General features: G+C 36.3%; 4 protein-coding genes across 4 annotated transcripts; 3 read left to right on the forward strand and 1 right to left on the reverse strand.

The window, feature by feature from the left end:
• Nucleotides 1-633: 633 nt before the first annotated feature.
• On the forward strand, nt 634-3,828 carry LOC140819792 (uncharacterized). The gene is made up of 7 exons (XM_073180009.1): nt 634-850; nt 1,280-1,328; nt 1,399-1,501; nt 1,612-1,707; nt 1,815-1,889; nt 2,554-2,623; nt 3,561-3,828. The coding sequence occupies exons 1-7, from the start codon at nt 695-697 to the stop codon at nt 3,633-3,635; spliced, it is 624 nt and encodes a 207-aa protein (XP_073036110.1). The 5' UTR covers nt 634-694; the 3' UTR covers nt 3,636-3,828.
• Nucleotides 3,829-4,624: 796 nt separating this feature from the next.
• On the forward strand, nt 4,625-6,803 carry LOC140819766 (superoxide dismutase [Mn], mitochondrial-like). The gene is made up of 6 exons (XM_073179967.1): nt 4,625-5,085; nt 5,348-5,394; nt 5,489-5,614; nt 5,737-5,793; nt 6,228-6,305; nt 6,522-6,803. The coding sequence occupies exons 1-6, from the start codon at nt 4,812-4,814 to the stop codon at nt 6,612-6,614; spliced, it is 675 nt and encodes a 224-aa protein (XP_073036068.1). The 5' UTR covers nt 4,625-4,811; the 3' UTR covers nt 6,615-6,803.
• Nucleotides 6,804-8,608: 1,805 nt separating this feature from the next.
• LOC140819793 (uncharacterized) lies at nt 8,609-9,650 on the forward strand. The gene is made up of 3 exons (XM_073180023.1): nt 8,609-9,012; nt 9,099-9,162; nt 9,324-9,650. The coding sequence occupies exons 1-3, from the start codon at nt 8,710-8,712 to the stop codon at nt 9,491-9,493; spliced, it is 537 nt and encodes a 178-aa protein (XP_073036124.1). The 5' UTR covers nt 8,609-8,709; the 3' UTR covers nt 9,494-9,650.
• On the reverse strand, nt 9,604-24,855 carry LOC140823992 (WEB family protein At2g40480-like). The gene is made up of 13 exons (XM_073185596.1): nt 24,243-24,855; nt 22,712-23,992; nt 21,448-21,584; nt 21,168-21,326; nt 20,270-20,357; nt 20,085-20,171; nt 19,776-19,820; nt 19,591-19,688; nt 17,816-19,373; nt 16,914-16,957; nt 16,027-16,477; nt 15,819-15,948; nt 9,604-10,656 (listed from the first exon to the last, which is right to left on the reverse strand). The coding sequence occupies exons 1-9, from the start codon at nt 24,411-24,413 to the stop codon at nt 19,334-19,336; spliced, it is 2,106 nt and encodes a 701-aa protein (XP_073041697.1). The 5' UTR covers nt 24,414-24,855; the 3' UTR covers nt 9,604-10,656; nt 15,819-15,948; nt 16,027-16,477; nt 16,914-16,957; nt 17,816-19,333.
• Nucleotides 24,856-25,250: the final 395 nt, after the last annotated feature.

Here is a 25,250-nt window from a genome sequence, read left to right on the forward strand (position 1 = left end):
TATTTGTGAGACAGATAACTTGTTTGGGTCGTCCATGAAAAATTATTACTTTTTATGCTAAAAGTATTATTTTTTATTGTGATATGGGTAGGGTTGACCCGTCTCACAGATTATGATCTGTGAGACGGTCTCACATGAGACTCACTCAATTATATTTATCTGGTAAAAATAAAAAAATATAATTAATACTTTGTTTATCAACTAAATTGCGTTTGGATCGACGAGTTTGAAATATATAAAGTTCAAATATATTTGTGTTGCTTAGAAAATAAAATCATAAATTTAAAATACATTTCATGTATTTATATAGTATTTCACATCAATTATGATAGATTTTAAGATCACTCAATAATAATGTTATTTGAAATATATCATACTCTATCTTATTAATGTACAAAGAAGTAATACGTGAATTTAAGATTTAGTCAATTATATTATTTTAATTTATATATTCAAATCAAACCTTTTTTTCAAATAAAAAATTAAACCTTTTTTTTCCTACAGATTACTTTTATTTAATCTATAATATATTACAAAATAAAGGAAAATATGGTACCTATAATTTTTCTCATGGTATATTTTACATATTTTAAAGTACACTATCTTTTTCAATGATATTATATAATTTTTTTTTATACAATTCGATTTTAAAAATCAAATCCGGGTCGGTTACTAAATTCAGTTCAAGGTGTAAATGGCGCTGAACACACTGCTACGGCCAGTCATTTCAGCTAGGTTTCCAACGATGTCGAGCGGCGGAGTGGAATTCCAGCTGTCAGCGTCGAGTGTGCTCAAAATTCTGAAAGGCGACCTCACACGGTGGTCGGTCGACGGTTCCTCCGACGCCATTGTAGTCATCTATTTCTCTGTTTAATTTTTTTTCCTTGTACGTACGCGAAGGGATTTGACGAAGATGTGCTAAGATCCTTTGAAGTTTTAATTTTCTTGTCAAAAGAGACTATGGAATATTTGATTTAGGTTTTGAATTGAACGTCGTCTGTGAGCGCACAACCTTAGTGGTGATTGAGATAATTTTGGAGCTGTAATCTCTTCCTATTAATGCTTTCATACTGTTGCTCGAGTTTATGATTCATTTTGGAGTGGTTGAACAGAAATATTTTAGTTTTTGATAGACTTTTTAGTTATTATTTTTTCATTGAGAATTAATGGTGTCTATGGTAGAAGATGATACGTACAACTAGTCCTTGATCCCTTGTCATTTTAACCACGCCTGGTTGAAAAAAAGATCGAGCTTTTGAGCGAACTGGTATTTTTATAGGTCAATCCAGCCAATGAACGGATGCTCGGAGGTGGTGGTGCTGATGGAGGTAATAAATTCAAGAGTGCTAATATTTACTGGATCAATCCATGCTTCTCATTTCATCTCTCTTCTTGAAGCCATACACCGAGCTGCTGGTCCAGAGTTACGAGCAGCTTGCTACGATGTTCCAGAAGTAAGACACGGAGTCCGCTGCCCAACAGGCGAAGCGAGGATTACACCGTATATTGTCCTCCTTAAAGCTTATTAGTACACTAAGTTGGATATTGCCTGCATAGTCTCATCTAATCATATGATGAAATATATGGATGCTGAAATTTTGAAATGTGCAGAGGCTTTCGGTTACCAGCTTCTCATGTTATTCACACAGTTGGACCCATATACGAAACCGATAAAAACCCACAAGTCTCTTTAAAAAATGCATATAGGTTGGTACGCAGTTCAGGTTGCTGCAAGTCTTCTTCGTATGATGTCTCACTTGTTATTACATGCTAACAGTTGTGTTTTTCCTTGCTTACGTGGGACTTGTTAACAGAAACAGTGTACGTGTTGCTAAAGAGAACAACATTCAATTTGTTGCATTTCCCGCTATTTCATGTGGGGTGTACGGGTATTACTCTTGCATCGTGACCTTTTCATAAGCTATAAAAAGTTCAGCTCTTTATTAGCAGAAATCCATATAATATGCGTCTAACATGCATATGTACTCATATTTGGGAAAATTTACATTTTTTCTGTGTGCTTTGAACTAGAAGAAAATTATTTTAGTTCTCATTTTACTTGTTTAAAACATGTATTATACATATTCCATAGTATACTGATGGTTAATATTTCATTTTGGTTTCTGATGGTTAATATTTCATTTGATTTATTAAATCAAAATGGTGTTAAGAAATTAATTATGACTTATATTTAGTTTTTAAAACTTTTAAAATGAGAATTCAAATCCAATATTTTATTTAACATATAATTTTTTTTATTAATTATTATAAATTAGGTTACGCAGAAAAGTTTCTACGTGATGCAAAAGTAACGTGCACATTAGGTTAAATATTTAATCACAACCAATCTGTGTTAAAGCCATATTTTTTCATACCCATATTTTTATCGCCTACATATGAATCAGGCATAATTTTCTCCTGTAATTTTGAAAATTTCTGATTTCACTCGTACATACTGTTCCCATCCCTTGTCCCTCACAACAAATGAACTAGTATCGTTGATAGATAGTTTGGAATCACCCATCTAGCTAAGGTGTAGTCCTGTCATTTCAGATATCCTTATGAAGAAGCTGCCACTGTGGCCGTCTCTACGGTCAAGGAATTGGAAAATGACTTCAAAGAGGTAATCGCTTTTTGGTTGATCAAATCATCATAATATATTACATCCTGAAGGGATGTAGTCATATAACCTAGATCCCAGAAGGCAGACTCGGATCATAAAATATATATGCGATTAATTGATTGTTCTTTGATTTTTATTTGTTTCATGTTAAAGCTACTTGTCGATGGCAACCATCTGAAAGTTGAAATTACATCAAGTTAAAGCTACTTTTCTTTTCTTCTTTCATATGTTTTTTTCACATCAGTTCGTTCATCTCGTTTGACTCTACGTTGCCATACCAACTTTATCCTGAGACTCCTGGAATCTAAACATTCTATCATTCAGCGATGCACGTTAATCCATGCTATAATGTGAATATGAGTTGCAATATCAAGATATTGACTTGATGGTCAGGCCTTTTTCTATATTTTTTATATCGGTTCTCGACGAGATATATGATAGACCTCAACTCTGAGAGACCTAAAAGATTATTCTTTGAGGTGAGGAAGACTGTGAAATTTGTCAGTCATTTTTTGATATCTTTTGGAGCCGGTGTGTGATCGTGACACACTCCCATTTCCTTCACTCTTTGTTATGCTCTATTTAGTTTAATTTTATTCTCCCCAATTATCTGAAATATCCAGTCATAACTCGCCCCAATTACCTGAAATATCCAGTCATAATCTTATTTTTGACAGTGATCATCAAGTTATTTTCTGCTGTATATCTTTGATTAGATCTCATGCAATCTCTACTGCATTCCTTGAACCTTGAATGCTCCAAATATTACTAAATTCTTCAACCATAATCTGAATATTTTCTTTCTGATCATCTTTGGGGTAACTCCTTTTCCACCTTAAAATTTTCCAATTTGTCACGATTTATCCTTTGAATACGTTGCATTTTTTTTTCTTGTCATTTTACCTTAATCCTTGTAAAATTTATACTATTGTTTCAGGTTCACTTTGTGCTGTTCTCGGATGAAATATACGATGTCTGGTTGAACAAAGCCAATGAATTGCTCCAGAAGTAAATTAAATCTAGTTTCTTCAGAACTGCAACTGAGAAATTAGAAGCAGTATCGAGTTTGAAGATGATAGAATAATATATGTGAAGTCGTGAATGATTTGTTGTTTGAAAATTTCGAAAGATCGAGGTAATCTGAATTCTCTGATTTATAAAGAATTTAATATTTTAAAAACGACTCGTTTTGATGTTTGCTCTAACTGTATAGAAAAGAAAATATAAACGAGCTCGAAATAAGTCTTTGTCGATAAATTTATCACTATCATGATAATTGGGTTTTCATTGTTGCGTTTTCTTCTCTGTGCAAGTAAATTTAACGATATAACTTGTATGCTACGACTTCTGAGTACTGCTCCCGTACGCTTTGGTACTCTAAGCGGATGAGGAAGTATTGGAATCTTACTTTGATTCGACCCCTGTTGGCAACCTTTAGTAGGGATTTTATTTTTGTTGGGTTGTTGAATTTGGGCATAGGATACCTTTGTTGTGGTATGTTGGATGTGTGGATCGAAAGTTGTGTTTGTAGGGAAACGAATGTCACTTGCAGGGATTATCGCTGGGGCTAATTGCACTTGGAGTTCTTGTTTCTAGGTCTGATAGAACTATATCGAATTGGAGTGCATTCCCTCTTGGTTTGATCAACGTTAATCAATGTTGACGTTAGGGGGTTATTGTCGGAATGTATGCTATCAAATAAGGGGATAATATGGCAGCTCCATCTATCCATTATCATCGATGTGTGGTGGAAACAGATGCAAAAACTATGGTATACGCCGTTCAGTAGCCATATTTGTCCTCGTGAGGCCCCTCTTTTTGGCTTCTAAAGGTTCGACGTCACGGGTTGATATGGAATTTTGGGTTTAAAATGATACATTATATTAAATTAATCCAAAAAACAGGAGTATTTTGTTATCTAATCTTAATCAATCATTTATTTATTAAAAATAAATTTTTTGTAAAAAAAATGATTTATCAAGAACACGTACACCACAATGCAGTGCTATACTTTTGGAAAGTCCAATCAGCTAAACCGCCGCCTCTTCGGTCCCAATTCGGCTGTTGGAACGGTTTGATGTAGAAAAATCCAATCAGCCTAAATAAATGTGCTCCCCTCACTGCAACTCAAAAGGAATCATTTCATCCAATTTACGGTTCGCAACTTCTTTCAAACACCTGGTCAGCAATGGCGCTTCGATCCCTCACCAGATGTACCCCAAGGAACGCACCTCTTGGGTTTCGCAGTCTGCAGACGTTTTCGCTTCCCGATCTATCCTACGATTATGATGCACTGGAGCCCGCCATCAGCGGCGAGATCATGCAGCTCCATCACCAGAAGCACCACCAGACTTATATAACGAATTACAATAAAGCCCTCGAACAGCTCGATGCTGCCGTTTCGAAGGGAGACGCCTCGACCGTAGTTAAGTTGCAGAGTGCCATTAAGTTCAATGGCGGAGGTACTGATTTTATGTTGAAATTCATATTTTTTTTCAAACTTGGTGTGTGTGTGCTATCGTTGTGGTGGGGTGGCGCATGAACCACGGGCATTTGTTATGACTGTGGTCTTGTTTCGTGGAATTGAATTGGAGGTCTGGATAATTTAGATGAAACTAGTTATAATCCATTTTCTGCGTAACATAAATGTGAGGTCTTGATACATTTTCCTGCTAAATCTAGATATGAATTTCCTTCTTTACTGCTCTGTTATTTATTTGATAGGTCACGTTAATCACTCAATCTTCTGGAAGAACCTTGCACCTGTTCGAGTAAGTCTGCGCTTTGAGTTGGTTATTAATTTACTGTTGTGCGAAATTGGGTGAGGTTAAAAAAAATTATCTAGACGCCGAAATCTCTTTGCAGGAAGGTGGTGGTGAACCTCCTAAGGGTTCTTTAGGTTCCACTATTGACAGTAACTTTGGCTCGTTGGAAGCTCTAATTCAAAAGATGAACGCAGAAGGTGCTGCATTGCAGGGTTCTGGATGGGTGGTGAGTGTTTTTTATATTTTATATGACCATGTTGGTCTCTGGGATATACGTTTTTCTCCTCTGTAAATTAATCTCTCGTTAGCTTTCTTTTACTTGATTTTACTTCATTGATATATTTGCAGTGGCTTGCTGCGGACAAAGAATTGAAGCGTCTCGTTATTGAAACCACTTCAAATCAGGTGGGAGTCGGTCATTTGCATTGTCTTCACATCCAGTTTTTTATGTGGGACGTATAAAGTAGTGTTTGATTATTTTTTTTAAATAATGTACTCCTTTCATGTTGATCGTATCCCAGTTTTGTATATAATAAAGCAATCATGTTATATTATGTATTTGATGATATGTTAGCAATCCAAATCTTTAGAAGGTAATTTATTTTTCTATTAGAACTTTCTAAAAAATTTCCTCCTGTTAGATTATAGCTGACTTCCGGTACAAAGGATGACAATGATTCGAGATGTTGAATGTGCTGTGATCAGCTTAGTTGTGTATGGATCACTCATATTTTGTTTGAGCCCTTCTATATTGGGACTTGATATCCTAGCACTTCTGAAGATTTCGAAAATTTGAGTTCCATCATCAGGACTTTTATGTCATCCAATTTCTGTTGCAGGACCCACTGGTTACTAAAGGACCAAGTTTGGTTCCCCTGCTCGGGATTGATGTATGGGAGCATGCATACTATTTGCAGGTATTACTTCTACCGACATTTACATGCTTCTTTAATAGCGTTACTAGATCAACCTGACTTGTGAGATAGAGCTAACGAATCTGAAATATTCATGCTGTGAATGAGCTCTAATTCTGCTATCGTTTGTTGTACTAGTTCCTTGCTTCTATGAGGCCTGAGCTCATCGTATAGCAAGTTCTAACATGACTGGTGTTTTCTTGTTTCATGTGTGTGCAGTACAAAAACGTGAGACCAGACTACCTAAAGAACATATGGAAAGTCATCAACTGGAAATATGCTAGTGAAGTTTACGATAAAGAGTCCCCATGATCATGATTAGGAAATTGTTTGGATTGCTGCAGTTTTTAAGATATGTATCAGTAAAGAGAGGAAATAAAAAAATTTGTGTCCGTCACACGCAACCGAATCTTTTTTGTTTGCTTGGAAATGCTCCAGTTTATGATACTTTCTTTATTTATGGCTATGAAAATACTCTTCTATGAGAGATTTGTTTGTGAAGCGATTATCACCTGTATTTTTGGCGTTGAAATTTATGGTCGGTGAAAATAATGTTAATCACGGTTTTCTGGTTAAAGGGCCTCACATTGTGCTGAAGTTTGTTTCAAGAACCATTTTGTCCCAAAGACCCACACAGATATATATATATATATATATATATATATGGCAAAAACTTGTGTGAGACCGGTCTCACGGGTCGTATTTGTGAGACGGATCTCTTATTTGGGTCACCCATGAAAAAGTATTACTTTTTATGCTAAGAGTATTACTTTTTATTGTGAATATGGGTAGGGTTGACCCGTCTCATGGATTATGACCCGTGAGACGGTCTCACATAAGACTCACTATATATATATATATATATATATATATATATATATATATATATATATATATTAGGAATGTATACGTGCGATGTACGTAGATAACTAATAAGAGATTTAGATAATGTTTAAAATCGAATAACATATTGTTTATGAGTATTTATCAATCTAAATATATATAAAACACAAAAAATGAAAATATATTATGACAATAAATCATATATATTCACTTATTCATATGACACTTTCAATCCATGTGATTATAACACAATGACAACTCTCTCAAATTAAAAAATATAAATTTTCATCCAAATATAATTCACAATGGGAAAACAATAAAAATAACATAATAGTAAATTTTATCGAAACCAAAATCACGATGTACTTGAAAGGATTAAACATAAACAAAATATTGTCAAATAAAATTATCTTAATTAACTAAATTAGCGTAATAATGTTAAAATAAAATCACTACTAAATATTTAGCAAATTAAATATCAATTGTAATTTTGCTAAATAAAATAGATATATAAATTAGATAACATAAAAAATTTTGTGAGAGAGCCTCACAAGTCATTTTATAAGACGAATCTCCTATTTGATTCACTAATGAAAAAGTATTATTTTTTATGACAAAAATATTAATTATTATAAATACGGGTAGAATTGACCCATTTCACGGAAAACGAACTATGAATATTCATTCTAAATTTGCAAACACGTGTAGACACAATAATGTAGACATATGATTTAAATTTTCTATGCATATAATATTTCCAATAATGTTAAATAAAAATAATAAGCATAAAAACAAATGCAAACATTAAAAAAATATATATAAAGAAAAAATAGGGTCACAAAAATAAAATGATATATTTAAATAAAAAATATGACGCTTCTTATTTCATATTTAAACATCAACTTGTTATAAAAGTGATGTATGTATATATGTAAGATAAAAGATAAGATAAAAACATTAAATATTCATTAGCAACCATGAAAAAATCAACTCATTTTAACAACCAATTTTAGTAGTAACAAAAAAAAAACCATTGGTAAATTGATAAATTCTATATGCATTAATATCAAAAGTCATTTACGATGTACAATAAATTACTAAAGGAACCCATTAAAAAAACCATTGATTTAATTTATTAACTTAAATGAATAAGGGTATATTATAAAATTCACAATTAGAACTCTTATATTTATATGTATGTTAGATATGTTAGATTAGATATGTGTGTGTGTGAAGAATTTGTAGACAAAAAAGAAATATTTTTTCTCCCAAAATGGTCCTTGATTAAAAATTATTGTAAATTCACCCACCACATGCAAAGTGCTTATGAATTAAAAATATATTCAAATAGCGGTGTTTGTAGTAGCCAGCCAAGGGCCACGTTTTCTCTTCTGAACCATTAGGAATTGTATGTGGAAGCCATGCAATCTTAGACCAGAAAACAATAGTCCAAGCCACCAATATAAACCCCATTCACGCATTCCCCATAACCAGCCCACATTTTTTTCCTTCGAGAATCTCTGAAATTTTACAACATTCGGAGGGAGGAAAAAAAAGGAAAAAGATGGGACTCAAAGCTCTTCCCCTTTCGCCTTCACAACATGGTCTTCTTCTTCCTCCCGCGAACACCGCACAAAGGTACTTCAAGCACGGTTATGGCAGAAAATCAAGACTCGGAGTTGCCGTAACTTGCGCAAAAAATGGGAATATTGATGACAATCAAGAACCAGGGAAGAGGAAACAAAACCTATTCGAAAGTGTGACAGAAGCTTTAGATTTCTCGCAGGTGAGATCTGAAGAGGATGCTCAGCTGCTTGATGAAGCTAGAAAGGCGACTAAATCAGGGGACAAGATGTCAAGGGAACAGGTTTACTATGCATTTTTTGGACCAATATTTATTTTTTTGAAAATTTTATAATTGTCATTACTTTAAGTGATTTTGGTTTGCTGTAGTATGGAGCTCTGAGGAGGAAGATTGGTGGTACATACAAGGATTTCTTCAAATCGTATGTAGAGGGTAAGTTGTCACGTTAAATCTTATGTTATCGATAATATTTATGTTTAATGTGGCTGTTTAGTATTTACTCATTGAAATATATGTTAATTTTACAAAATAAAAAATGGTGGGAGAATTTATTGTCACTCGTCTTTTTAATCGAAAATTTTGACTGATACTAGTGGAAGGAAAATATGTGGAAGAGGGATGGGTGGACAAGACATGCAAAGTGTGCAAGAAAGACACCAGAGGTGAAGCCAGACAAGTTGACAAATTTGGCAAATATGTGCATGTTGCTTGCTTGGAGAAATCCAACTCAGGGAACTTCTTCACAAGACTCTTTTCAGGATGAAATATATATATATATATATATATATAATGTTAGAGATTATTTTTTTATGGCACTAAACATTTTATTTAGAGATTTAGTAGAGTTAGCACTTTAATGATGTCTTGCGTGTGTAATAAGAAGAGAGAAAATTCATATATAAAGTAAGTATTTTACAACATATCCGGGTCTTAATTACACATGGACAGAGTCTCAAAAAAGAGGTTAGAAGTTCAAAAGATGGTGTCAACACGAAGCTTTCTTTTTGAAGGAGCTTTGTCTATCACCTGTTTCTGCAAATCCATGAAAGTCGACCCTATGTGAGCAAACAATCTACGTAGATTAATCACAGAAAGCTCATTGAAGCTCGCAACCGCCAAATCTGCCTGCCCCAGATCATACCTGCAATTTTTTTCAGAACATCAAGTTTTCATGTCTCCAGAGTACGTATATAATATTGGCATGACTTTGATGCGGAAAATGAAAAAATCTTCCGAGTCATGGGAATCTTGATCAAAGCAAAACCAAGAGAAGGTAGAAAAAACCATATTCGCAGAAACTCATTTGTTGGCATCCGAGCATTAAGTCAAATTGAAATTAAATTACACAACACATACGCTGGATGAGCACCAATCAAAGCTACAGCCATCATCGTACAATTGTGAGCTGCAGTTATTCCTCTGGGATCATCCTCAAACGCAACACATTTGGAGGGTTTCGACAAGCTGCATAACAAGTTTCAAACATAATTTCATGATTTCCAGGATGTTTAATATAATAACGTCGAAATGGAGAAGAGTACGCAAGATCCAAGGTAAATGGAACTAGAACCAAGCCAAGAAGCCAATCATCATCTTATGACACCCCTCCCGTGATATTTCCTAGGCAAAGGCATTTGCATATCAAGCATGCACAACTTTCTCTTACTTTTTCCATTGGTATCAAACAGTAGGTGCCAAACATATCTTTACAGCAGCAGAGTTTGGTCAGAGAGGAAGTTACATCAAAAGAGGCAGGTAATGTGAGTGTTGACTTGTGAAGGAAGAGATTGTCAGGTCCACATGTGAGAGAAATTCCCTGACTGGAAATGAAAAAAAGTAACTGCCATACATAGGTGATGTATGGTTCCAAATTCACCGAAGCTTTTGAATTAAGATAGGGTTCCAAATAAGTATTTGGGCTCCTTGCTGCAATGAATCCCAAGGCGGAATACACAAGAAATAAAACCATGATTACGCTCGCAGAAAGTAAAGCAGAAAAAAAAAATTTGAAGTTTATTCAAATATTAATATTGTGGAAGAATAATAGTTATTATTCAGATTTGATTAGATTTAGAGATTTGATTAGATTTAATTTAGGATTTGATTAGATTTTAGTTATCCTGTTTCCTTACTTTGTTATTCTGTTTCCTTGCTTGATGATATCCCATCAACTATAAATTGGACTGTATATTGATATTGGGAAAATAATAAGAAAAAAGGATGTTTATTCCTACATGGTATCAGAGCCGAACTCGGTACCCTAGCCGCCTCTTTTCTTTCTTATTCGTCCGGCAGAAGTTGTCCCTAGCCGCCTCTTTTTCATTCTTACGGCAGCCCTCATCCGTTCAGCCATACGCATGACTAAATACGGCACTAACTATGGCATGACATCAAATGCCTCTTCCTCGGAAGTCAATTCCCTCAAAGTCAATTCCCCAATCTCCTCCATCCCTGACTTCTCTTCTAATATTGTTACAAACCACAAACTCCGTGGCCAGAATTATCTTCAATGGTCACAATCTGTGTTCATGTATATTTGCGGTAGAGGGAAAGATGGACATCTCACGGGAGAAACCGCGTCTCCACTAACTACGGATCCCAAACACCGATATTGGAAGATAGATGATCACCTTGTTATGTCCTGGCTGATAAATTCCATGATCACTGAAGTTGGAGAAAGTTTCCTACTTCACAAAACAGCCAAGGACATATGGGAAGCAGCACTCCAAACATACTCAAGCACAGAAAATACCTCTGAACTACTTGAGGTTGAGACGAAATTGTACGATCTTAAACAAGGGGATATGAACGTTACTTAATACTATAACACTCTCACACACTACTGGTTGCAACTAGACCTATACGAAGTACATTCTTGGAGGTGCGCTGATGATTCTGCATTGTATAAGAAGATTGTTGAGCAGAAGAGGACAGTTCGATTTCTCCTTGGCCTAAATAGAGACCTAGATGAAGTCAGGGGGAGAGTCATGGGGATCAAGCCATTTCCGAACCTTAGAGAGGCTTTTGCAGAAGTCAGGAGAGAAGAAAGTAGGAAAAGGTTGATGTTAACAGAAAGTAAACCCGGAGTGGAAGGCTCGGCTTTATTCACTCACAATTCCTCTCAACCCAATAGGTTTGGCAAGGGACGGCCCTGGTGTGAACATTGCAAGAAACTGGGCCATGTCAAGGCTACTTGCTGGAAATCACACGGCAAACCAGTAGATTGGAAGCCATCCAACACTCGGGTTGAGAAAGAAACCCGTGCAAATAATGCCACCACCACAGAGATTAGTACCGAGGGTAGTCCTTTCACTAGAGAGCAAATGGAGGCGTTGCAGAGAATGCTAAATCAAACATCGAGCCCCGAACAACCATCCCACGCACCTGCCGAGTCACACACGGTGCTTCTTGCACACCAAGGTATCATGTCCTACGCTCATATTGTCAAAAATAAATCCTTACAGCCATGGATAATCGACTCAGAGGCCTCAGATCACATGACTGGAGACTCCAGCCTCCTAAAAAATTATCGGCCGTGCTCGAATAATTCTGGAGTCCGAATAGCTGATGGCTCCGTATCACCTGTGGCAGGAATAGGATCAATTCATTTGACAAAGGACATTCAACTCTCTTGTGTTCTTTATGTTCCAAAATTGAATTGTAATTTGATCTCTATCAGCCGTCTTACGCGGGATCTTAACTGTGTGACTAAGTTCTATTCCAATTTTTGTGAGTTTCAGGCAGTGGATTCGGGGAAGGTGATTGGCAGTGCTGAGATACATGATGGCCTGTATTTGCTCAAAGAAAATAATCTCCTCAGTAGACAAGTTCACTCACTGAGCCATGATCCTACATCAAATTCAGTCAAGTGTTTTCCAAATTCTGTGTCGTTTTCAAACTTAGCGTCTATTGAAAGCCAAGTTATGTTATGGCATCTTCGCCTTGGTCATCCTAACTTTGATTATATAGGAAAATTGTTTCCCCATCTATTCATTAATAAAAGTTCAAGCGTTTACCAATGTGAATTTTGTCAACTTGCTAAACATACAAGAAGTGTCTATCCGAGCTTACAACACAAACTCTCATCTCCGTTCTCTATAATTCATAGTGATATCTGGGGACCCGCACGCATCAAGAATATTAATGGGGCTAGGTGGTTTGTTACATTCATAGATGATCACACAAGAATTACTTGGACCTTTCTTATGAAGGAAAAATCAGAAACATCCATGATCTTCCAAACCTTTCACTCCATGATATCCACCCAATTCCAGAGCAAGATCAAAGTTCTTAAGACTGATAATGCTAAGGATTACTTCAACTCTGTCCTTGGATCTTATTTTTCCAAACACGGCATCATTCACATAAGTTCTTGTGTGGATACCCCACAACAAAATGGAGTAGCAGAAAGGAAAAATAGACACTTACTCGAAGTTGCCCGTGCGATCATGTTCACCAACAATGTCCCTAAATATTTATGGGGAGAGGCCATCCTTACTTCTAGGTACCTCATCAATAGGATGCCAAGCCGGGTCTTAAAATTTCAAACTCCTCGTAAGACACTCCTCAATGCTTATCCTCACATTCAGTCCTTCAGATCTACCACTCAAAGTTTTTGGATGTTCTTCCTTTGTTCACATTCACCAACATCATCGCACTAAATTCGATCCAAGATCTCTAAAATGTATATTTATTGGATACTCCTCCAACCAAAAAGGTTACAAGTGTTACTCTCCAATCACTCGAAGAGTATACAACACCATGAATGTAACATTCTTTGAACATCAGCCCTACTTCTCCAAATCCAACTTCCAAGGGGAAACCCAAACTTCGGATCCTTTTCTAGATATCAATGATCTACCAGCCCAACAAATACCCGATCTTGTGTATCTGCCCGAGCCTGGAATTGTTCCAACCTTGACTGCCCCTACTACTGAAACTGATCCACTTGATTTAAAACAACCACAAGTCGAAACTCACAACTCCGAACTACGTGTCTATAGAAGGAGAAAATCCATCGAGCATATACAGGACATCATTCCAACTCAGAATTCTCAGTCACCAGCACCAGACTCTCCTGCCCATGATGATTATATGACTGATGATTTAGATCAGCCAATCGCCCACCGGAAAGGTGTTAGAGGGTGCACTAATCATCCTATTGAGAAGCATGTTGCATATGGGAAGCTGCTACCTACATACAGAACATTTATTTCAACTCTTGATAGCATACAAACGCCGAATTCTGTACAAGAAGCTCTAAGGATTCCAGCATGGAAGAAGGCAGTTGAAGAGGAGTTTAAGACTTTGGAAATGAACAATACATGGACTCTTGTAGAACTGCCACATGGCAAGAATCCCGTTGGTTGTAAGTGGGTATTCACAGTAAAATACAAAGCTGATGGCAGTGTTGAAAGATTCAAGGCTAGACTTGTGGCCAAAGGTTTCACTCAGTCATATGGGATTGACTACCAGGAGACATTTGCTCCAGTTGCCAAACTCAACACAGTTCGAGTTTTACTCTCTCTCGCAGTGAATCTGGATTGGCCTCTTCACCAACTTGATGTAAAAAATGCCTTCCTGAATGGGGATTTAGAAGAAGAAGTTTATATGACCATCCCTCCAGGAATGGAAACCAAGCCAAACAGCAGGTTAGTATGTAAACTTAAAAAGTCTTTGTATGGCCTGAAGCAGTCACCCCGAGCTTGGTTTGATAGGTTTGCTAAGGTTGTGATCGCTAATGAATATCACCAGTGTCAGGCCGATCATACATTGTTCGTAAAAGGCAAACCAGGAGGGAAAATTGCAATTCTCATAGTATATGTTGATGATATCATACTGACAGGAGATGACTCAGAGGAAATTATCAGTCTCAAAAATATGTTGGCAGCGGAGTTTGATATCAAGGACCTTGGGAACATGAAGTATTTTCTAGGAATGGAAGTGGCTCGGTCCAAAGAAGGAATTATAATATCCCAGAGAAAATATATACTAGACTTGTTGACCGAAACAGGTTTACTTGGATGCAAACCTGTTGACACACCTATGGATCCAAATAAGAAGATGATCAGAAATGCGGACAGCAGCCTTGTGGATAAAGGAAGGTATCAGAGACTAGTTGGTAAGCTCATCTATCTATCTCATACTAGACCTGACATTGCGTACTCGGTCAGTGTAGTCAGTCAACACATGAACAATCCAAATGAGGATCAAATGGAAGCAGTGATTCGAATTTTGAAATACCTGAAGATGACTCCAGGACACGGTCTTCTATTTAGAAAGTTTAAAAATCGGGATGTGGAAATCTACACTGATGCAAGTTGGGCAGGAGAACTAACAGATAGAAGATCAATCACTGGTTATTGTTCATATGTTTGGGGTAACCTAGTGACATGGAGAAGCAAAAAGCAAGCTATTATTTCTCGCAGTAGTGCTGAATCAGAATACCGTGCCTTGGCATTAGGAATTTGTGAAGGAATGTGGCTTCAAAGGCTGTTAAAAGAGCTCACGGTTCAGATACAAGACAAAGTAAAGATGTTTTGTGATAGTCAAGCTGCCATCAGTAAAGCCAAGAATCCTGTTCATCATGACAGAACTAAACATATTGAGATTGATAGACATTTCATATCAGAGAAGGTGAACAATGGAATTGTTCAACTCAGTTATGTCCCAACACAACAGCAGCTTGCAGATATTCTCACCAAAGCTCTTCCAAGAACTGCTTTCAATGAATTAAACTCCAAGCTTGGTTTGCATAACATATACAACCCAGCTTGAGGGGGAGTGTGGAAGAATAATAGTTATTATTCAGATTTGATTAGATTTAGAGATTTGATTAGATTTAAGTTAGGATTTGATTAGATTTTAGTTATTCTGTTTCCTTAGTTTGTTATTTTGTTTCCTTGCTTGATGATATCCCATCAACTATAAATTGGACTGTATATTGTTATTGGGAAAATAATAAGAAAAAAGGATCTTTATTCCTACAAATATTGTTATAATAGATACATTAAGATAGTAGTAAACTGAAGCTCTCAGTGTCTAAAAAACACCATAACGTTCGTAGAGTGAGAGAGAGAGATAGCAACCTGAAAAAACTTCTTCAAACCCATTCGCTCTAGAGCCTCAACCATCAAGACTTGATACAACAGCACATGGAATGCGAGATGTAGCTATAGCATCTAACCACTCTTTTAGCCCTTCAATTGGTACTGAGAGCTACAGAAAACATTGCAATATTAGTTACTGCAACATAGGAAAACAAAATTCACATGACATTTTACTGAAAAATCTTACTTCCACAAGCTTGTGATAGTACAACTCCGAGAGTCTCAACTTCAGTCTATCCAAATCAGCCTCGGCCATGCCCCAAAGCAAAACCTAAAATTATGTCAGACATCAAAACATATGCTACAAAGCTAAAAAGTCAAAATGTGTGAAGCTTATAGAGGGTTAAGCTTGATGTCGATGATACATCCCAAAAAATGGAAACATGGTATTATTATTTTATCCATAAAAAAGTCTCCGATATACATATACAAACTGCAAAAAACTTCTTCAATTTCCAGTCCACCAAGCAAACAAGGATAGGATATTAGGCAGTTAGGTTCATGAACTTTTAGAAGAAGTGGATGCAACTTGAAAGTATGTAAAACCACCAGGGATTCCCAAACCTTGCGCAGAACATGATCAGCACCTGCATAATGCAAAACTCTTTGCACACTATCATCTCTAGGAATTTCCTTTCCTGCACAATAACCCACCCATACCATCAACCCAATTTCGAGGAATCTCAAGCGTATGACAAGTCTCTGCTTCCTAGCTATGCTACAGAGTACAGACAGAAGTGGTCAATCTATGCAAGTGACTAAGATAAAATATCGAGGCCACAAAAAATAGTCTCTATGACAATAATGCGAATATTTTATCTGCTCTAGTGCAAAGACCATTTTTTATGCATGTACCTTGAAATGAAACCTTGGGATGCAAAAACATTGAGGGAACTTCTCAATTCATTTGTTTATGAATTCCAGAATAAAGAAAAGAAATTTAGATTGAGTATACTAAATCAATTTTTGATAGTGCAGATATATAAGTATCTTACTATGTTAGTTGGTCTCAACTATTGTAACCAATACTCAAACACAAGGGTATCATTATTTTTTTCGGAACAAGTAACTTACCTTCCTCAGACGCAAGTTTTTCCCAGGCATCCAACTTCAAAGCTCTAGCATTTGCATGTAATACAAGATTTGTTAATTAGAAGGCCAGACTACATTGATACAGAAGAATTGTTTGGGCATTGAGCAATCAGAACACAAGGATAATATGATTATCTAATAAAAACACGGCCATTTCGTCTATTAGTTATTTTATTTTACAAGTTGAGGTTTCATTTTTGTGATATTGAAGGGCACAACCATATGGTGGAGAAGCAGTTACATTCTATCAGGAACAGCTAATTTGAAAGGAAAATCGTAAAAGAGAAGCCTAGCGTAAGCAATTTGATAAAAGGCAACGCGTCCTGTTAAGACAATAATTTAAACGACGACAATGCTAGTTCCTTGAAAGGCACATGCAAAAGTTTTCATATAAAGTTAGAATTTAGAAGAACAATCAAAGAGATAATCCGCTGGAAAGTGAAACACTGGTGAAAACCAGCAATCCACAATGGTTCAGTATCAATCTCCTTCAGCTTTAAACATCCTCCAAGTTTATGTAAAAGAGTAGTTTAAACAGTACAGGCGTAGATTCAGCAATCAGCAGTCAAAAACATGAATATATTTCCCCATATGCAATGGGCTATAATTACTGTTTTAGTATCTGGCGCTGTTGTCACAAGAAAAAGGAGGTGATTGTTGAATGAACCTGAAAATACAACTTTTAGGAATTATATACACTTGAAAGTAACTTTTTAAAAAAATGGCATAAGTACAGTTCTGTACTTGAATGAACATGAAAACAACAAGTAGTCAGCACTCTGATACCTTAAACAAGCTAAATTCTTTCCAAACCAAAGCAAGTCATCCAAACTTACTACACTAGTTCCCTATGTAAGAAAAATGACACATGTTAAAAGAAATACCGTGTTGTAATTGGCGACGGACAAACGTGCTCAACTTTAGAAACTTGAGATACATACACGTTTCTTCTTCTCTCGGCTCCCGATACACTCATCGATACACTCATCGATGGTATGAAAAAACGATTATAAATAGAAAGATTGAAGTCCCTAAACATACACACCTCATAAAAAAATATACACCAGTCTATCGAGAGAGCGTGGAATGCTTAGAATCGAGTGTTTAGAAGGCTTTAACCGAGAGTAAAAGCACATAAATCAAAAATTTTCAAAAATCTCTAACACCCTAGAGATAAGAATAAAAACCCACCAAAAAATACAGAAGAAGAGCAATAAACTATAAATGACACAAACCTAGCATGAAGACAAAATAAATAAACATAAAAAATAACAGAGAAAACGGAAGAATAAAAAGAGCACCTCTTCCATGAATTTTTTTTTGGGCGGGCTCGAAAACCCATGGAGCGACCCATTATCATTCGACCCAAAAACGTTTCTTGCAAACATAGTACTATCTCCATGCTCTGAGTTTGAGCGGTTCAATCTCTCTTCAGACAGATTTTGAAGAGTTGATAAGGCGATAAATAAACTTCTAAAAAAAAAGAGAGAACAATATTAATAAGAAAAAATTTATGGGCAGAAGAGAACCAATAATCCGAGTGTAGCTGGTAAACGAGGGTGAAACAGCGTCGGAGAGAGAGGAGGAAGAGGGGAACGTGCAAAGCTCAGAGCATTCTCCATTTTACCAGACACGAGCTACGGCGAGAGTCGTGTTAAAAAGGAGATATTAGTTTGCGGGATGGGCTTCATTCTTTCTTTGTTGGGCCTTTTTTTATTAATTGGGCCTTTTATGTTTTTTGTATGGACCGGAAATTCAATAGTCCCTACACTTCTTTATTAATTAACTAGGCCTTCAATGGCTCGAATTGATTAGATTTCCATCATTTGTTATTCAATTATATGATATAATTTATCTGACCAAATTATGTGAGCATACTGTTTATTTTAGAGTTTCGTGGGGAGTCGGACGACCATGGCAGCGCAAGTAAGTCGAATTCAAGTCAGAATTGGCAAATTTTCATGATTATATGCTAAAGAAATTTAAAGTGCACTAAGTTTTGAAGATTTGATAATAATTTGGCTCTTCATATATGACAAATCCTAATGCTTCAAATTAATGAGATAGTAGTAATTTATAAGAGGACAAAGTAGCCATTCTTGAAAATTACAAGCAAGACAATAGATTTTTTCATGTCTAACATTATATACCGCCAACCAACCGGCTATTTTTGGCCGATGCTCAATACATTGAGACATGGTACGACCGAAACAAAACCAAAATTTTACATCCCAATAAACAAGAATCCCGACTGAGCTGAACCTGGCAAAAACCCTTTGAAATTCATCGAACATAGCGGAAAATGGATCGACTCGGAGCATAAAAGATATTTACCATAGCCAAAATGACTTGCCTCCGATTTATTAGCAATAGCTAACTTTCTAACCCAGAGTTTTGAGTCTTTAGTTTTCAGGCTGACTTAGCCAAGGTCGCGCTTGAAACCTGGTTCAAGAGAGGAAGGTCCACATTAATATTGACATTTGCAATCATTTGTAAAGCATGAAATTCTTATACAGCAGATCTGTTACCAATCCATCCAGTCTAGATCATCCTCTATCACATGAGATGGATAGTAAGCAACCATGATCATCAAATACTTGACTACATCAACGATGTTGTGAATAGAAATGTGAAAGAAATGGTAGGAAAAGAGGCATACAAATCTTCTGAATCAAAGCTCCCATATTTCTCAGATCCTATCGATCCCGACCCTCCAGAGCTATCAGAGTCATAGTACATCTCAGAGTTCATGTAGTTCTATAACCAAACAAAAAATCCTTCGATCAATAGACATAATAAAATTAGAGACGAAGTTAAGATAAAAATGGAGGAAAATGATCTGACCGGATCATATTTCCCAACCTCGGCCGAATCCGCTTCATCATCCACCTACAAAAATGAGAATGACAAATGAAAGACTCATACCATGACCTCAATATAAAAAAAAAGTTGTCCCTTTTCAATTATTAACAACTGTTTATTATTATATTAAGAAAATGCAACCCTCCCCTCGTATACTGTCTGTCTTAAAACTTATACATGAAAATATATTTTCATCCACTTCCGTAGAGTTTTTCCCATTATATACTTGATGATCAGAGTATAGTCATTAACTTGAATTTTAGAAAGCCGTAACTAAAATTGATACACTACCACTTGTATCTCGCTTTCCTCCAAGATCAAAAGTTTGACATAATCCGAGTTTAGTTTATCAGCCACAAGAACAAAAGGTTCCCTCTCCTGCAAAACCAACAAATCAAATGTAATCAAATATATTAGTTGTCATTAATGAATAAAATTTGATGTACCAAAAGGACATACGCGCACAAATCTAGTACCTTTTTTGTCATTTTTGTCCATTTCTCATATCCTTTCTTGTGTATTTCAACTTTGTTTCCCTCCTCGAAATCTTTCATAAATTCATCCCTATAGTTTTAAATATATGGTGTAGAGATGTCATTTTATCCATGCGAGCTAACAATTAGATCAATCGAGAAGGATAAATGAACTGATGTACAATGCAAAAGACACCACCTTGTATCTGAGTTAAATGTATCCCCAACCTATCACATTTCTTTGAATCAGCAAAGGTATACACAGACAGGTGCGCACAGACGGTTTCAGCAAAAGTATCACAGACACGTGCGCACATACGGTTTCAGCAATCAGGGGCAAACACAAAGATAAGGTCAAAAAAGGCGAAACCGGGCACCACGGGGGCTGTTCGAGGTACTTGGGGAAGTAAAACATAGATTTCAAAAAAATAAAGCTGAGTTTTCAATTTTGTTCATTTAATGGAGGTGATCGCCACTCGATCCACCCATATCTTGAACCTAGCATACATATTGTCAATCACATTGTGATGGAAATTTCACAACCACCAACAAGAAAATTTCACTACACTGTGTCCCTCACGTAGTAAGAAAGCGCACAGGACAAATCTAGTCAAGTGAAAATAAGAGCAACTGTACTTAAAGTTACGTTTTTTTTATATCAATTTCTGAAAGTTTTATCTTTCTACATACTAGGAATTAGGACAACATTATTACACATAATAAGCAAACTTAGTTCAGATCATACGTTCTCATAAAGAATCGCCCAAAATACTATCACACAAGCCATGGCACTGGCACCCCTACAGTTTGAGCTAAGGGCAGCTTAGAATGTTATTCTCACAAGTGAGAACAAGAACCTAATTAACGCAACAAGATGACATATATCGAGGAAAACACATACATGAAAAAATGAAAAGCTGATCTGGGTTGATCTTGAATCCTCTGCCCCATAAACTCTACATCCTCACAGCTACTTTTCAGTTTCTTCGTCACATTTTTCTTGATTCCACAGTCATGCATGTCAGCCAAAGCAATAGCAACGGAAAGGCCACAATTTTCACTGCGTGTTATATCATATTTCCACACACGTAAACTTTCTCCATGCACAAATACATTCAAACCACAGTCCAATTTATTTGATTTTTAAAGTTAGGAGAATACTGAGAAAAAAAGAAACCGACCACTTTAGGAAAGCGCTGCCGTCTGCGCCACGGCGAATTCCATATACCCTTTTTCTGGGGTGCGCCATTGAAAGTGAAAAGTATAGTTTCAAAGATCCTGTAGCTTTTATGTGTTGTTCATAAATGGCGCCCCATTTTGGGATAAATTACTTATAGGCGGGATGAAATTTGTCTCCGCTGTGAAGGATGCTAATATGCGCTTCGGCGTAGGCTATTCGCAAGTCATGTTTGCGTTTTAGTTTTAGTTATATACTAATATTACATTTTGTTTTATGTTTTTTTTAAAAAAAAAAATTCAACACACACGTTTTATTTTTATTTTTTTTTATTTCAACAATTCAAATATCAATTCAGTCTTTCTATAATTTATCGAATTTCATTTTAGTCCATCAATAATGATAAAAAAAACCGTACACACATACATCACGTAACTAGTATATATATAAGATTTTACATGTTTACTAGATAATTAACTAAATCGAAAACTTTTCAAGAACGTAAAAAGTATTGTGCGCTTTAATTTTAAAGAATGAAAAAGCGCATCGGAGCTGTCAGAACGTATAGTCGTGCTTTATAATTTGGACAGACGCGTGTCGTGGTGCTGTTGCCTTCTTCACAAAAAGCTCTACCATGAGGCAAACTAAATGTCTAAAATAGTCTTTCATGAAGGACGAATCCAATTTGGTGAAGGGGGTGTTTCGGGGATTCGAGTGGAATTGACATGAAAAGAGAGGATGATGTAATACGAATGGGGGCCAAACAAAGGAATTAATTCGATAAAGAGAGCAAAATCAGTTGCTTAATTTATCATAAACTCTGTTGCCTTTAATCCTGTCAATTGTCAAATCAGCTAGCACAGTTCCAAATAAATTGCAAGTGCTTGTTTATTTGATTTTGTACAATTTTACACACTTTATGAATGGGTTTACTTTTCTTATTATTAAAGTTGGTGTGATTTAATTTATACAGATGGATAAGATCACAGAACAATATACCCATGTTTTATTAAAAACAATACTCCAAATCTTCATTCTTTATTCAATATGCTAATCTTTATTTTGAAATAAGAAAGCATAAGTGCACTAATATGAGATATTAAATGTGAGATCACTGGGGATTATTGCTTAAAGAAAAGGCACTCCAAACTCATAAAAGGGTTGATATGATCACACAATGCCTGATAGAATCAAAACAAACAATGTAAAAGGCCAACAATTAATACCAATCGACTGTAATCGAATCTGAATCACCTACACATTCAAGCTGGCTGAGTTCTCTTCTTGGTTTTCTTAATGGAAAGTGGCACTTGAATGAAACCAAACTTCTTCCTTTGCACGACGTATGACTTTTCCAAGTTCCCGTCTCCTGTCGTTTCACCTGGATGTAAAATGAGTCGACTTTGCTCCCGCAACATATGGCTCAAAGAAGCATGCTCCCTTCCGATATGAGTCTCCACATGGTTTCCTACAATTATATTATCCTGCAACATTACTCTCCTCCCTAATATGTCACCCATTGAAGTAGTTCCATTGGACCCATTCTCGTGTCTAGCCTGGGTATTCCTATGACCCGAGTTACGCGAATTTCTGAACTTAAACTTTGAGTGACGACTTTCTTCCACCGAGCCCTCTACACGGTTGCCTAAATCCAGCGCTCGGGACAGCTTGTTTTCTTGTTTCGTTTCCTTTAATTTCTCCGATACTGTCATTCCAGACTGATTATCAGCTCCATTCTTTCTTTGAGTTGTGTTTGAATCAATGAATTTAGTCTTGCATATATCCTGATCGACTTGTTGCGCTTTTTGAGTAAGCAAACGATACTCTTCACACGACAGGGTGATCCTATTAGTGTGATCCAACGCATCTGATGAATTCTCGGTGTTTTTTTCATAAATTGCAATGGCTTCAATCGCTTTAGCAGCTTCCTCCATTTTCTTGGCTGCATTTAGCCTCATCTCTGCCATTTTTATACTGTTTTTTGTACGTTCTATCTCTGCCATTGCCTTCATGACTTCATACCTCGAAGCTTCTGTCATTTTCTTGAACTGCTCGGTTTCGAAGTCGACCCGCTTCGGTTCCGTAGCAGTATGGGTGTAATTCTCCAACGTGTTTCTGCTAAACAAGGCTCCTTCCGAATCGGGCACCTGAATTTTAACCGTTCTCTCGAGTAAACTCTTGTCTTTCCTCATTTTCTTGTTCAAAGACTCTACGGATTCTTGAATCAGAGCAAGATCGATAGATGTTTTGTTTAGGTTCAGTTTAGCTCGATCTAACTCCAAAAACATGGAACCAGTTGACCGCTGAGGAGACGGACTTAGATTTTCATTTGCATAATGAATCACATTTCTTGACAAATTCAGATCAGGGCTGGCAAAAAATGAAGACAATTCAGGCATAAAATTAAGTTTTAAACCTGAGACGAATCTTTTCGCTGCTTCGAGCTGTTTTAAGACATCGAGTGTTTCTTGTTCTTTGATTATCAGATCTTTCTCCAGCTGCGCTGCTTGTTCCCCGATGATATTCACGTCAAAGTCCTCGGAGTCATGCTGCAAACAACCTTTATAATCTTTAGCCATAATAAGTGTTTAAAAAACAAAACAAAATAAAACAAAATAATCGAACGGTGAAACTTAAAAATAAATTATACAATATTACAAACAGATGCTAATTTTTAATTAAATTATCAAAAAACCATGAAGCAAGTCAAACAAGCTAAAAATTATTCCCTCTAACATAAATAATGAGGTCATTATAAAAAAAAAACAAACATGGGATCATCAAAATGTATTAACTAACAGGATCGGCAGCTAAACGGAGCAGATGATTCGGTATCCATGGACCGCTGCCGCCGAATCGGTCCACCGCCTCCTTCACCGACTCGAACGGCGGAGAAGTGTCAATCTCCACACGTGGGTTCACAATCTTTTTCGTTTCGGTCAATGCTGCAGATTCCGAAGTTTCCTCCATAACTCGAGAAAAAGTTTTTGGTCTCTAAGTTTCAGTGTGAAATTATCTCGGGATTCAGAATGTTATGCATTTATAGAGATATATCCTTGATTTTGGTTTGGAAACTGAAATTACCAAAGTGATCAGTATCAGAATTCAAGAAATGGGTCGTGTGAAGGTGGCTGTAATGATGATGTTTGGAGGGTAAAAGAAGATGGAAAAAAAAGGAATGGTGTAAAGTTATATACAACTTAGCTTCATGCTGCAGTAAAGAGAGAACTAGAGCGAACACAAGCTGTGTGACAACATGTGCACGCAGTTCATACTTCTTATTTAAATCGTAGATAAATATTTCTTAAATGTATACTATACGTAGCCTCGGAAACGAATCAAATTCAAGTATACTGTATACATGTCTGAAAATATTGAATTATCGTTTGGGCTCGAAGTTGGAGGAATGAGCAAACAAGGAATATGAAAAGGACTACGCTTATAAAGGAAATTAAAGGAAGCAAGTTTTTTACTTCGTCGAGTGAATTAAACAAAGCTGTGAGAAAATTTTGTACCGAAAGCATGCACGCTGCTAAGGCGCGGCCACTAAAAAAAAAACGGAACCCTTAGAGATTCAATTAGAGAAACCATCGTAATTTCGAATCTGCCCACGGATTTCTTTAGGAATATTATCAAAGCTTTCTGAAATTGTACGTACGTAGTAAAATAAAGATGATTTTCATTAAATTATCGCTGTATTTAGCAACAGTTTAACTTGAATCGTCATTGTTTATGGTTTCAGAAAACCGTCGGTAGTAGCCACGATACTTCATAATTCATCACAAAATTTTGGCGACAGTTCGCCGC

This window comes from Primulina eburnea, chromosome 2 (assembly GCF_022965805.1).
Source record: "Primulina eburnea isolate SZY01 chromosome 2, ASM2296580v1, whole genome shotgun sequence".
NCBI classification, from domain to species: Eukaryota; Viridiplantae; Streptophyta; class Magnoliopsida; order Lamiales; family Gesneriaceae; genus Primulina; species Primulina eburnea.